Source organism: Microcebus murinus, chromosome 10, assembly GCF_040939455.1.
Source record: "Microcebus murinus isolate Inina chromosome 10, M.murinus_Inina_mat1.0, whole genome shotgun sequence".
Classification (NCBI taxonomy): Eukaryota; Metazoa; Chordata; class Mammalia; order Primates; family Cheirogaleidae; genus Microcebus; species Microcebus murinus.
In genome coordinates this window covers 26,693,040-26,708,894 of record NC_134113.1, presented here as the reverse complement: position 1 = coordinate 26,708,894, position 15,855 = coordinate 26,693,040, and the positions used below count along the sequence as shown (strand labels likewise).

General features: G+C 34.2%; 1 protein-coding gene across 1 annotated transcript in view; it reads right to left on the bottom strand.

The window, feature by feature from the left end:
* EEA1 (early endosome antigen 1) overlaps positions 1–15,855 on the bottom strand; it is a 119,876-nt gene that overhangs the window by 36,832 nt on the left and 67,189 nt on the right. Inside the window, exons 11-14 of the mRNA XM_012775252.3 lie at positions 14,514–14,852; positions 7,846–7,995; positions 6,737–6,856; positions 841–1,044 (exon numbers count right to left, since the gene is read on the bottom strand). Of these exons, the coding sequence (XP_012630706.2) occupies positions 841–1,044; positions 6,737–6,856; positions 7,846–7,995; positions 14,514–14,852 (813 nt within the window). The remainder of the gene's footprint in view (positions 1–840; positions 1,045–6,736; positions 6,857–7,845; positions 7,996–14,513; positions 14,853–15,855) is intronic.

Below are 15,855 nucleotides of genomic sequence, written 5' to 3'. Positions count from 1 at the left end.
CTGAGGCAGGAGGATTGCTTGAGTCCAAGCATTCAAGGTTGTGGTGAGCTATGATCATACCATTGCACTGCAGCCTGAGCAACAAAGCAAGGCCCAGTCTCTGGGGGAAAAAAAAGAATCCTTCAAAACTAACTTTGAAATTTGGAGTGGGGGAGTCCTTTAAATTCTAATGCCCAAATTAGAAAAATGACATGGCCTTCTGATACTTTGTTTTAAATACTTTCTTAATTAGATAATAATTCTCTTACTGGACAATTCTTCCAAAAGTGCTACTGTAAATTCTTTTCTGTTTGAAAATGTATAAATGTAAATTTTATAAGTTTCTCTTAAACTACATATAAATGTTAGAATAGGTTTATCAAAATTATTAGCTATATATTGTCCACAGACATATATATTACCAAAAATAAATAACCCCTAAGTCTGTAAATTAATCAGTATACAGTAACAACCAATACTTGATCAATACCTTTAATTTATAAATATATTTTGTTATTCATTCTTTTTTTAAACATCACAAAATTCTGTGAGGCAAGAATCCATTATTAATAACATCTCTACTTTCCTTTAAGCTGATGAGGTAGAATTATTTACCCACAGTCACACAGGTTATATCCAGGGACATGAGCTGAGGATTTCCTTTGTTAAATCACATTTACTAACTTTTACTACAACAGCAACCCACCTCTCTTAAGTTGAATGAGATGCTATTCATCAAAAACATATAACATTTAAAATGTGCTAAAAAGAGGCCGAAGGAATCATTTAAAATGAAACATTTAGTAAGATTTAGAGAGATGAAAGTAAATTTTAGAAATATAATATATTTTACAAGCTTACTTGTTCCTGCAATGTATGGTTTTTTTCCTGTAATTGATTAAGAACAGCAGTCTCTCCTTCACCGGCCTGAATTTTTGCATAAAGGTCTTCTCTTTCTTTTTCCAATAATGAAATATTTTCTTTACTCTTCTGTAATAAGGCTTCAAGGTTCTGGATCTTTTGGTCCTTATCACCAATTTGACGTAATACTTGTTCCAAATCATTCTGTAAAGAATTGAAAACTACTACTTTAAGAATAGAGAACTTAAAAAAGTTATTCCTCAAACATAAAATGACTGATACTAAATTTTGACACTCATAATCTTAGTCTTACATTTTTAAGAACTAATTATTACACTTTGCATGTAATTATTACATTTTTAAAATGTAATTATTACATTAAAATGCATTATGTAAAACTGTAATTATTAAATTTAACATGGCAAATTTAATTAAATAGAACAACATATTTGTTTATTGTTAAAACTAATTTAATATTAATCGATATCATTGATAATAAGCCAGAATCTAACAAAAAACCTTCCATTAACAACATTATTTTTTCTGACACTTCCAACAACTCTTCTCATCCATTTCAGACACACGGGACTCTTTATTCCTTAATCACACCAGGCACACTCCCACCTCAGAGCCTTTCCACTAATGTTCCTTCTACCTGGAAATCTTCCCCTACAGAGTCACATGGTTCACTCCCTCTCTTTCAAATGTTTGATAAAAATGTCACCTCAATTAGGCCTACTCTGACCATTACATTTAAAATTGCAGCCTTTCCCAGTACTCCCTATCCTGGTCATTTTTTTCTTTCTATGGTATTTCTTTTCTAACAGATTAAATAATTTACTTATTTTTCATGCTTATCTGCCTTGCTCCACACTCTCTCCACTAGAATGTATGCTCCACAAAGGTGGGAATTTTTTGTCTTGTTTTATTCATTGATGTATCCAAGATAACTGACACACATGTTCTACAATATTTATTAAAAAAAAAACAGAAAAATAAACAACTACATTGTAATTTACATGCACTTATACAAGTTTGCTTCCATACCTCAACAGAACTCTTCTATTTTCTATTGACATAAAAAGGGATCCCTCTTCTTCTACTCTACCAAGGGCCCCAATGTTACACAGAAGACAATGTGATAGCCTACCTCGAGAACACCACCACTGATATTCTTGGGCTAACTGACTCATAGCCTTTGTCTCTGCCACAATCATTTTAAGAGACACAGACAGCCTCTGCCCAGCACAAGTCCCTAACCAGCCCCTCCCTAAATCCTACAGCAGCCCACACTACCTTGCTAAGACAGAGCCAGTAACCACATGGTGCTCTCAGTGATGTGTGCCAATACTAAAATATTTGAGGTCAGTCACTTTCAAGCATACTTCTCATCCTTGTAAGCTTTGGTCAGTTGATGAAAGGTAACCTAACCTCTCTGCTTTCAGCCTCTGCTGCTTTTACTGATTACCTCTCCCTCCATATTTTTCTAATTTTCTAGAACCACAGTTCTAGGCCTAACCTTTTTTCCATAAAAGTTACTCTGTCTGTAAGTCTTTTTTTTTTTTTTTTTGAGACAGAGTCTCACTTTGTTGCCCAGGCTAGAGTGAGTGTCGTGGCGTTGTCTGTAAGTCTTAATTGAAATTTGGTTCTAACTTTACAGAAGTCAATTACTGATTAGTAAGGCCTATTCCACTGGGCAAAGAGAGGAGGTTGACCTTTTCCTGGCTTTTCGCTGCTATTATTCTCTCTCTCAAGTTAAGGCTTCGTGAGGTTATGGGGAGTAGCCATTTATTTATTTTATCCTCTACTCTTCATTGCTATCATCTATAAATCCCTACCTCATTCACTGAAGACTTGAGACCTGATTTAGTCTTTCTCTCAATCCCAATTTCTGCCAATTTCCTGGGAAATACAAAATACATAAAGAATTAAGAGCATAGCCTCATATTCATATCATCTTAATTCCTGGACTCAGTCTACATTTGAATCACTCATATAGGACCTTGTAATCACCTGAAATGGTTCCAGCTAAAAATTTCCAACTATCCTACTCTGTGACACAACTTACTGTCTTCTAATTTAATAACCTCACTTCTACTCTTCAATGTCAGAGAACTCGATTTCTTTCTAGTTTACTTGGCATATGCCTAGCTTCTCCTCCTTAAACTCATACTTCAGTATGAACTAATCTTAACTATTTTTCAACCACATTCTCCATTTCCTCTCACCCCCAAATTTCCAAGACAACCAGTCCCAAAGAGTCTAATTCTAGATCAATATTTCAACCTGCTTTTTCCACTCCTGTGCACCGTTAGAGTAAAATCACAAACCTCCATTGATTGGTGCTGCTACAAATTTCTGGATTCCAACTTCCATTACAGTATATACTCAGAATCACCTTGTCAATCCTTTTTTCGAATGAAGTCCTCATCCTCAAATATTCCCCTCAACAACTAACTAAAAGCTTAAATAGTCTCTCCAAATTCTCAATATCTGCTTGCCTGATATTCAGCTATTACTATTAATATCTCCAATTTTATACAGAAACATGAGGTCTTCAGGAATGATCTACCTTGGTTTTCGATTCCCTTACTTATAAAATTATATATAGATATAGATATATTTACCTCCATATTTATCTCAAGCTTCAGTGGATAGGCTCAACTTCACCCTCCCCCCATTGCATCAGTGGCATCGTAGCTTTTTACCAATACATTATTCCTTTAGTCACCTCTCCTCCAATATCGTTAATAACTTCTTCTTTACAAGTCCCTTTGTCCTAGACTTTAAACATGTTCATGTCTATCTCATTCTAAAAAAACTCTCCAGACCAAAACCCCTCCAGTTTCTACCTAGTACTTATCATGTTCAAATTTCAAAGTAATTTATATTTACTTTCCTGGCTCCCTTATCTCTCATTTAGTCATCAATCAAAAATCAGATTTCATCTCTATCATTTTATTGAAATTATGTTTAACAAGGTTACAAATTTACTTCTTAATTGCTTAATCTAATGAACATTTTGCATTTATAATACTGAGCATCCCCACCACACACCCACACTTGAAGTTGCTGATTACTCCCAACTTTTGACTCTTGCTATTCCTTTGGCTTCCTCTCTGCAGGTTCTCCCTAATTACTCTGCTCTTTCTCTCCTTCTCTGGGCTTTCTTCCTCTTCCACCCTACTCTTAAGTGCTGGTGCTCCTCAGAACTCTTATGTTACCAATTGTCTATTTTTCTCACTATACTCTCCCTGGCTGATTGCATCTGCTATAGTTTGGATGTTTATCCTCCAAACCTCATGTTGAAATTTGATGCCTAATGTTGGAGGTGGGGCCTAATGGGAAGTGTTTGGGTCATGGGGGTGATCCTTCATGAATGAATTGGTGCTGTTCTAGAATACTGAGTGAGTTCTTGCTCTGTTAGTTCCTGTGAGAGCTGGTCATTTAGAAGAGCCTGGCACTTCCCTCCTCTCTCCCTTGCTTTCTCTCTCTTGCCATGTGATCTGTGCAAAAGTGACTTCCCCTTGCCTTCTGCTACGAGTGGAAGCAGCCTGAAGCCCTCATCAGAATTAGATGATGGCACCACGCTTCTTGTACAGCCTGCAGAACTATGAACTAAATAAGCCTCTTTTCTTTATAAATTACCCAGTTTCAGGTATTCCTGTATAGCAACACAAATGGACTAAGATAGCATCTATTCTAATAATTCCATTTATTTATTTCCTATATACTGATGTCTCTCTCAGCTAATGTACAGTATAATCCTCTCCTCCGTGTTGCCAAATCCAATGGGATTCTCAGTCTTCATCTTGCTTGGCCTCCGTCCTTTCTATTGCCCAGGCCAAAATCCTTGGAGTCATCCTTGAATACCATACATCAATCAGTAACTCAGTCAGCTTTACCTCTCAAATATATTTAACATCTAAAATCTGACCACTTCTCACTACCTGTACTTTTCCACTCCAGTCCAAGTCACATCATTTCTTGTGTGGATTATTATAGTAGCCTCTTACCTAATTTCTCTGCTTTTATTCATGTACTCCTATAGTCTACTCTCAATATAGCAGCCAGACTAATCCTGCAAAACTATAAGTCAGATCATTTTATTCCTTTGCTCAGAACCCTCCAATGATTTCTCATCTTACTCGGAGTAAAATAAAGTCCTTAAAATTACCTATGAGTATCTATATGTTCTGATCCCCTGTGATCTCTATGACGGTGCCCCTTTTAACTCCTCTGCCGTTTATCCACTCCAGCTACTCACTTCTTGTTATTCCAGAGACAACCTCAGGATCCTTTAATGTACTGATGTTCTTCTCTCTGATATACATATGACTCACTCCCTCCCTTCCTTCAGGCCTTTCATCTTCTCAGAGAGACCTAACACTGCAGTCCCACCTTCAGTTCCCAGATAGTTCCTACTTCCTGTCCCTCCTTTTTTTTTTTTTTTTTATCTCTATGGCACTTTCTTTTACCATTAATATGCTACATGTTTTGCCTATTTACCTTAGTTATTGTTTGTCTCCCTCCCTAAGCCCCAAGAGAGCTAACATTTTTGTCTGTTTTATTCACTACAATGTTCACAAAATCAGTCCCTTGGCTTGGAGTAGACATTAATAAATATTTGTTGACTAATCAAATAATAGAACAAATAAATGAATCCAATATTTTGATCTCTACGCATCTGACTCCCATGCCACCCTCCAAACTCAGAAGGGAGAGAAAGGCATGTTACTTACTGCCTCCCTCAAACTGTAACATTGTTTCTAGGTATATATCATTACGTTGCCATTTCCTAGAGGGCAGGCACTGCTTCTCTTTATTCTCAGTGCTGAGCACAGTGAAGAACACACAGCAATCAATAATATTCAATGAATTAATAAAAGAATAGGCCGGGCGCGGTGGCTCACGCCTGTAATCCTAGCACTCTGGGAGGCCGAGGCGGGCGGATTGCTCAAGGTCAGGAGTTCAAAACCAGCCTGAGCGAGACCCTGTCTCTACCATAAAAATAGAAAGAAATTAATTGGCCAACTAATATATATATATATAAAAATCAGCCGGGCATGGTGGCTTGTGCCTGTAGTCCCAGCTACTCGGGAGGCTGAGGCAGGAGGATCGCTTGAGCCCAGGAGTTTGAGGTTGCTGTGAGCTAGGCTGACGCCACGGCACTCACTCTAGCCTAGGCAAGAAAGCGAGACTCTGTCTCAAAAAAAAATAAATAAATAAAAGAATAAACTAATATCAAAGTCAAATTCATTTCTAACATTTGGTCAACCTCCTCGCACAAAACAAAACAAAAACTTAACTTCTTTCAATATTCTAAGCTATGCTTTTGACTTTATATAAATGTAACCCAATCAATTATATTTTCTATACCTACAATACCAATGTTCACATGATGGTTATGAAGCACAAAAAGCAATGACCAAAAATAGTAAGCTCTATTGTAGGAAACACAAAATGTTCTTCTGTACTAGGCTAACTAAATCAGGATATTTTATTTTACCATTTTTGACTTTTCAAATAAGGTACTTTAATAAATAATAAATAATGAATTTATTATTTATAAATAATAACTTGATAAATAATAAATGTAACTAAATACATTTAATAGATAAATTTATCTAATAAAGAAACTTAAAATTAAATATTTTATATAAATTAATTTATAATAAATAAATATACTTGTTTATAACAAATAGTTTTCAAATATTTTATAAAAACTTTCAACAAACCAATCAAAAGAAAAAAGATTTTCTGATTATCCAGATACTGAAAATTATCAAAAACACTTACAATCAAGTATTTTGCATTATCTATTTTCACCACAACAAAAGAATAATGGTTTGGCTTAATTTTTGTTTAAGAGGCCAATAATTCAAATAATGTTTACCTGAGCTTCTCGAAGTTTTGCTGTAATACTTTGCTGAAGAGCTTGTTGTTCTTGATGCTGTTGCTTTGTTTTTTCTAATTGATGCTGCAATTCTGTAGAATTTGTTACTTTTTCCTTCAACTTAAAAAAACATAGGCTTTCAGTTGACAATTTAAAGATAGAATGCTATCATTCATAAATATCTGGCAGTACTTCAATTCTTAAGCATGAACAGAAAAGTAGATTTAGACAATATATTAAATCAACTTTAAAAGCAACATCTCATTACTTATAGAATCTCATGAAGAAACTATTCTTTAAGAATAGACTCTCATCCTAAAAAGAATACAAATCTTTCTCCAGGTTGGTATTGAGTTCATTACTGTTTTTTGTAGACCAATATGATCAAGGAATTAATTACATACAAATTATTTCCAATAATAATCTAAACCATATTATGAGTATTTCTTATATTTTCTTTCATAACAGTCATTTTCTATAACATATAACAGTTGGAAAATAGAATCATCCACCACATCTAAAATTTTAGGTCTAAAAGAAAATCTATTGCTGAAGCTACATGTTTTAACCCAAAATATTATTGTTTAATTCCAATAGAAGACATAATTTAATGATAACATTTACCCATTTCATGAGTACCATTTTTAGCAACTGCAACTTTAGGATAGCATTCAATCATATGTTTAATTTTTAAGAGTGAAAATCCTTAAACTCAAAGTTTATATGTACCAATTACATGTCATTAATGACCCTCACCAACAGTTCAGAGTTCACTGTTTCACTACTGAGTGGTCCTTCCTTGGTAGGAAGACCCCAGCAGTCCGACAGAGGTTTACACCCTCCTTTTTCCTGCCTAAAGCTGAAAGAATAGTTTTCTTTGTGCATTTTTGTGGAGAACTTTGGGGGATACAATCACAACAAAAATGACTTAATATAGTTAATAAGTAAAGAATTGCTGGGTAATAATAAATGTTGCACTTTAAAATTTTTTTAAAAGTTCAATTAAAGCTCTTGACCATTAAAAGATTAATGAACCATAACAATATTTAAGATTCCTCAAGTCTGTCAACAAACTTGGTAATATAAGCTCATCTGAAATGCCAGCTTACCTGTTCTTCTAAACGAGAAAGTTTCAGTTGCAAATCAGCCACTTGTTGCTCTTTATCCATCAACTTTTCACTTGAAAGCTGTCTCTGCTCCTTCAGCCTACCATGAGCTTCCCCTAGTTGGCGCTCTGTCTCCAGAAGTTTGCTATGTAACTTTTAAAAACAAAAAAAAAATGTACATATGTATAAACACACAGACCACCACCTACTTCGCAAATAATGTTCTATTTTTTACCATTATAAATATAATATCTCAATTTTCATGATACTTTGGGGAAACCTAAAATCTTATGTAGTAATTTTAACTGCAACTAAATTTTAATCACATAAATTATAATGAGTCACATAAAACTGTGATTTAACATCACAGTTTTGGTTTTTGTTTTATCATTCTCTTTTTAAAAAAAATACAGAGGACTGGAACTCTCATTTGCATATAAGTGTTGGAATCATTTAAGGAATTAAAATAAAATGAAATTTATAAACTAAGACACTCAGAGAACACTCAGATCTATTCCCCAGAAATTTTTAAAGTTCCACAGTGATTCTTGTTGGTTTTTCATAGTCAAGAACCACCACTGTTGACTTCTTACATTTGGGTATTGGATACAGCCCAAAACATTCCTCAAATTGACATATTTCTAAAAAAAAAAAAAAAAAATTATAAAGGAAACTATTATACACTCTTCTTAAATGTTAGGTGACCCTCATTCATTAATTTTTAAAATGCTACACTGTTAAAACTAAAGGAGAAATTTGCCCTAGAGCCAAGAACCATCACTTTCTCAAATTATTTTCTCTAATACCACCAGAATATAAGAGTTGCTTTTTTCATGGGAGGCAGAGGGGGACAGGAAAAGGAGTTTTTTTCTTTTCTTTTTCCATTAAAAAGAAGAAGAAAATCTTATATTAATTTCAGAAGAACTACCTCACAAGTGATGAGAATGCAGAACAAAAGAGTTGCATGGAGATGGGGATACATTTGGGAAGACTGAGACACTAAGAGAGATTTTGTACAACAGACTCACAACACATAAAATTAAATGCCTGTTTCTCAGTAAATAACAATAACAAGCACTCTATGTAACCACTTGCAATGTTAACTCTGAAAATATTAAGAATCTATAGTCTTTGTGCCATATTTTCTATACTCTATAAATTTTATACATATAAATATATACTTATGTTTTTGTACTCGTACATTTCTCCATAAAAACTCATAATTGTCAAAGAAAAAATAAAGTTGTATAAGAAAACTGAATACCCACTATTTTCTTCAGCAAAACAATTTAACTAAAGTTATATTTGTAAAATAAAACATTGCTTTCATCTAACTAAAATACAAATCAGTAACAGAGGGGACACATTTACTTTATCCTTGTCTTTAGCCAGTATTTCTGTCATTTTTTTCTTCTTTCTTCTTTGGGATTGAGGACACAAACTCAGGTTCTGCAATAAACTTCTAAACCAGCAAAGGGACAACACAGTGAATTAACACTATAGAAACTACCCAACCTTCTTCTGAACTCACTAAAAGAAGTAGGCCCAATCCTGGTACAGAAAAACAAAGGAGGCCTTCAAAGCAAGCTCGTATTTCAAGCATCTACATGCTTGAACTCTTACAAATAGGCATCACACATGTATAGTTCCTAAACTTGCTATGTAATAATCTCCTGATATCATTGTTAGTAAACAGATAATCTGACTTCTCCCCTAGTTTAGATTTAATACAGATGTGCTGGAGCCTAAGAATCTATGTTTTTACAACAAGAACCAGATAATATTTAGTTTCACGAAAGTTCAGAAAACACTTACCAAAGTCAATACTTAAAAAGCAGCAGTTATAAATCTAGTATAATCACACAGGAAACTTTAAAATATACCAACACCCAGGCTTATGCCAGAAATTCTGATTTAACTGGATCAAGAGTAAGGCCTGAATGTTAGTAATTTTTAAAATCTCCCCAAGAGATGTGCAGTCAAAGTTAAGAACCATTGAATTAAAGATAATTATTGTTTGGAAGTAAAGACTTACTAAAGGGGTGAGAAAAAGAGATCTGTATCGTAAATAACTTTGTTATTCACTACTGTGTAACTCCTGATAAATCCTTGATCTTTAATAAAGAAATGAATCTCAAATTAAACTGCCCAAGGGTAGAAGTAGGCCAAAGCCACTTAAATAATTATGCCTATATCATTTTAAGAGTAAGTATGTTAAAAATAAATTATATTAAGAGTAAAAATAATACATGCTAGAACTAATAGAATGACCTATCCTGAGTCATATTTTGAGATGTGCATATATATGAATATGTTCTCTAATAAATTCAGCTTGGTAAACTTACATAATTATTTATTCATCATACTCCTAATAATGATTACTAAGTGTCAGGCCCTGTTCCAAATACTGCACAAATATTAATTTAATCCTTATGACAACCCTATGAAGAAGGTTCCATTGCTATTCTCATTTTATAGATGAGTAAACTAAGGCAAAAATTAAGTAACTTACCCAAGATCACACAGCTTGCAGGCCACAAAACTGGCATTCAAGCAGTCAGTTCCTAAGTCCATGCTTAACCATGCCACTTGAGATACCATGTTTAGATAATTTTTAAGAATTAAGCTGATGACATCTGTTCTTTTAATTATGTAACCAATCATTATATGCACCTCTGTAGCTCTTTTAGAAGGGCTTATGAACATATATACAAAGAATATAGACTACTTGGTTTTTAAGTCCTTTGTTGATAATTGCCAGCTATCTAATTTTTTCAGCACTATGATGGGTGCTGAGGATACAGTGGGGAGCAAAACAACTCAGTTCATGACTACACTCTTCAAGGATATTGTAAAAAGTCACTAAAGGTGAAACTCACTTCCTTCCTTCCAATGAGCATTTACTGAAAGCCTTGAGTAGAGAGGCTGACAGTACAGAACAAAACACATTTCTCACATTATGGAGCTCACAGTCCAATGGGGATGGTGGTGGACAACATGCAAGTAAACAAAAAACTAATTACACAATGTAAATGAGAAAAAACAGCTTGCTGAGATAAAGAGGGGACCCAGAAGATAAAGAAAACTCTTTCAGAGTGATCCTGGAAGACTCTATGGAGAAAATGACACCTGAGCCAGCCTTTTGAAGAACTAAGGTCAAGAATACTGTCAGAAGAAAAACCATGGGCAAAGGACCAAGGCAGAAAACAACTTGAAAGGTTGGTGTGTCTGAGGAACTGAAAGATCAGCCTGGTTTCACAGTGGTATGAGTGGAGTTTGAGAACATAGTGCAGGCCATACTATTAATATATACACAAAGACTTAGGTGCCAAAGTAAGAAATTTGGATTCAATTCAAAGTCTAATGCAAAGCCACTAGAAGGTTTTAAGCAGAGGAATAAAATTATATCTTTCATGTTTTAAAAAGATATGTCTGGCTTCTTTATGGAAAATAGATTAAGGAGGTCACTAGACACCTAGGTAAGCAATGATGGTGGCTTAGTTTAAGGGTAGTGGCAGTGCAGATGGAGAGAAGTGGATAGATTTGAGACATATTTTGAAGGTACAATCCAGATAGCATGCTGAAAGAAAGAAGATAAATGGTGTCACTTCATGATCTTCAGCATGATCTCTTAATTTTATACAGAATTGTGACTAAACCTAATAATCACATATTCAAATGTTTGTATGTATGATATCGTGAAATACATATATATTTGGTCTTAATTCCAGGCATATGGGATCCTAAAATCTTTAGAATCTTCAAAGTAATAAGTCTTTTTGTATGCTAATGAGTTGACTGATGGCTAGCAGCCCCTAGGTTGCTCCAGAATGAGGGCTGGTCACCAGACCAAGGTGAGATTTGAGGGTTGAAACTTTCAGCCCCACCCAAAGGAGGTGGCAAGCCCAGGGAGGGCATGAAAGCTCATGTCCCCTTCCCCCATACCGTGTCCTATACATCCCTTCATCTGTGTTCTTTGTAATATCCTTTATAATAAACCAGTAAACCTAAGTGTTTCCCTGAGTTCTGTGGGCCGGTCTAACAAATTAATCAAACCTGAGGGAGTGATGGGGACCCCAACTTATAGTTAGTTGACCAGAATCACAGGTAAAAACAACCTGGGACTAGTGGCTGCCATCAGAAGTGAGGGGCAGTCTTGTAGGACCAAGCCCTTAAACTGTGGAATCTGATGCTACGCAGTTAGATAGTATCAGAATCAAACTGAATTAGAGGATGCCCAGATGGTGTCCACTGCAGAACTGACTGCTTGCTTGTTAGTAGGGAGAAATCCCCACATATTCTTGAAGTGGAAATTTTAAAAATTAGCAATGTAAAGTCCTCACTCTTGATCCAAATCAATCAGAATTTCTGGCATAAGCCTGGGCACTGGTATGTTTAAAAGTTTCCTTGGTGATTGTTACAGAAGCGCTCTGCGTTGTGAATGTACAGTAGGAGAAACTAAGTTTGTTTTTTCTACCCAGTATGTGTATAAATAGGCTCTCATGAATTCCTAATGACCCCCCCCACCTACTGACAACTGAATAAAACCCAATTCCTCAGCCTGCTATTCAATACTCTACATAATAAAGTCCCATATGCTCTTTCCAGTCACAGCAGTCCCCTCCTGTTACACATATGCTACCCTAAGTCAGTGTCCCCTCCTGGTTCTCATAACACTTTCCTGCTACTAGTTTGCTCTTACTAATACCTAACGCTGGAAGATACTTCTGCTTTCAAATGGCACTTGTGAAAACCTATCCAATATTCAACATTTCAAGTACCACCTCTCTCTCACAAAGCTTTTCCTGATCCCCTAACTGAATAATATAATTGCACAAGGTGAAGTACTATGTCGAGGGTGGGGAGAAAGACAGAAGACAGGTCCTCTTCCAAATTGCCATAGTATATGGGATCCTTTTATTATAATTCTCATGATCTTTGGTATAGGATAGCACTATCCTGATCCTTTCCATGAGATTTACAGAATCATTAAAGGTAGGTACTATTTCCTATCCATTCTGTATCCCCTAACAAATAAGGCATGTGTCTTTTAGTAAGTATAAATGCTGAATTTGTTTTGTTGAACCCAAAGTCAAATATAAGTTATTATTAAGTTAGTCACTGATATTCCCAAGCCTCAGGTTCCTTCCATTATAAATACTTGCATTTATGCATTCACTCACTCACTAAAGCATTTGCAATTAACAAGCAATGCACCAGGTAGTGAGAATAAAAAATGAGTAAGATATGATCTTTGCACCCAAAGAGTTTAGAGTCTAGTGAAGAAGGACATAAATTATGATAATATACCGTAATGTGGTAAGTAAAATATTCAAACTATGTGTATTCTTAAGCCATCTTGTGGGGTGGGAGAGCAGTGGCAGTGTTTAGAAAATGATTTCTAGAAAAGTGACAAGTGAGGTAAACAGTAGTTACCAAGGTGAAGAGGAAGAAAAAGAATATCTCAGGTAAAGATGACAAAATGAATGATGCCACAAAAGCAAGTACAACATATAGGAAAAAAACTAAGCACACTTCGGTATTCTTGCAGTGAATAATAAAATAAAGAATGGTAAAGCACTGAGGTAGGCCAACAAGATCACTGCATTCCATAACACGCACCTGAACTTAATCCTTTGGGCCAAAGAAAAAGCTATTAAAGAGTTTAAAGCAGGGTTAGTACATGGTAAGACTTGCTTTTACTCCAGTGATTATCTGGACAATCTGACAGGGACAAGACTAGAGGCAAACCAATTAGCAGTTGTTAGAGCAGTTTAAGAATAACATAAGGAGGACTGGACAGTGAACAAAGGAAAAGATAAGACAAGCTAGAGAAATAGTCCAAACTTTTTTGATCCATCATATCATGGAACTCACAGTCTAATCTCAAAAACTAATGATAGTATATATGAAATACTTACTCTAATTCCTGAAACATGACTGTAGCTCAATAAATTATTAACATAGTAATTATTATTACTAAAAGATAAGTTCATAAAAATAATTAATTATGATCACTAATTACCATCACTGCCACTTAAGTAAAAATAGTTGAATGTTACCAAAAAAGTGGCTAAGGACTTTAGTCTCCCCCAAATTTCTATTTTCAACCAATTTTTAATGTTACCTATAAGTAATAATTAGAATACAGACATTAAAAAATCAAGTTAATGGCAAAGTCACAACCTGTATTAATCTTTATCTGATAGATGTTATTTACCTATAAAAAATAGTTGTTTTAGGCCTAATTTGTTTTCTATTTTTAAAATATCTAATTTTTATACTACTGGTTTTATAACAATAATGTTTTAAAAATTTAGTAACAAAAAAGATAAGAATTTTTTAATTAAAAAATGGTCAACAATTTGAATTAATTATAATAGCTAAAATCTAGTGATTACCTGCCATGTGCCTGGTACTATCTAAGCAATTTATATGTATTAATTCATAAACACTTCAAAATAAACCATGCTTTGAAATAGATACTTTCATTTTTTTCTTAAGAGAAATTGAAATTAAAAGAAATAAGATCTGACAGCACTCCAGGATGTAAAAACTGAGAGTTAATTTTTTTAAATGGCAGCATTTTTTCAACATGATCAACTAACCATCAAGCACACTAAGAAGAAACCATAGAGGGAATTATAATAAATAAAACAAATATCTCTTACCTGATTAATTTCACTTTGGAGTTGTAACCCATGCTGCTCCTTTTCTTCTCTCTGCTGTTGTAGCTGTTTAAACTCTGCCTTAAGATGCTGGTACTTGGTCTCTACTTCAGATAATTCTTCTTTGAGCTTTTGAGAGGCTTCTCCTTTTTCACTTAGTTCTGCTTGTATTCTCTGCAGTGAGGTTTCAGACACAGATAATCTTGACTGAAGTTGCTGACAATCTAGGTCTTTTTGATGAAGGGTTGCTTGTATATTCTTTTTACTCACAGATTCTTCATTATGTTTCTCCTCTAACTGGGTATAGTCCAGTTCTTTCTTCAGCAACTTTTCCATCAAGTTCTGAAATATCAACGTAACGGTTTATTTCCTTTCCTAATATTTTTAATTATTGCAATTATCTAAATAATCTTTGAACAAGTACTATCTCCTACTAAATGTTTTAGTCAGTATTATAATATAAATCAGTGAAAATATTCTAGTCAGGAAGAATTAAATGATTACATACCACCTTATGATTTTATTATTGGTCCACTTAACCAAACACTACAAATGTGACTCAAGAAATGCCAAGAAAATGTGAACATAAAACAAAAACACTAAAACCTACTGGATTCTTTGGGGTATGAAATATATCTATACTTTTATGCTTAAGTTAAAAATTAAAACTACCTTTCTACCAACAGAAATTATTTTGAATAACAATATACTATGTCAACTCTGATTTTTGGCTTTGTAATTTCATACTTGGTAAGAGCTTTAGCATAACAATAATGTCCCCTGTTTTAGTACCTAATCCTACTGATTGCATTTTTTTCCCTCCTATTCTTGATAAAGACCATTTTTTAGAGTCATAAGCTAAGAGTAATTCAAATTTCTCTCTAGGTATTTAAAAATAGTGATCTCAAGATATCACTCACCTGCCATATATTTTTTCATTTTAATCAATACTATCAAGTACAAAATATAAAAAAAGCACCCTCAAATCAAAGGTCTGGATCAATCAATTTTTTGTTACTGGATCAATCTAATCAAATGTTAAAGTTTGGTCTCAGTGGAGTTGTAAAAATTAATTCTGAACATTGTAAGTCAATATATTTACATATAAAATATGAATCAGAATTTTAACTCAATTCTGTAAGAAAAATAGCCAGGATAAGAAGCCACTATATGAACCCAGTGGTTCAACGAGTAGACCTTTATTATATTCACTATTATATGCAGTATGCTGGAAGGGGATAATACAGAATAGTAGAGGACAATCAAAAGCCTTTGTACCTTAAACAGACTATAATCTAAATGTAATACACACATGTAAAAAAAAAAAAAAAAAAAACCCTTTACA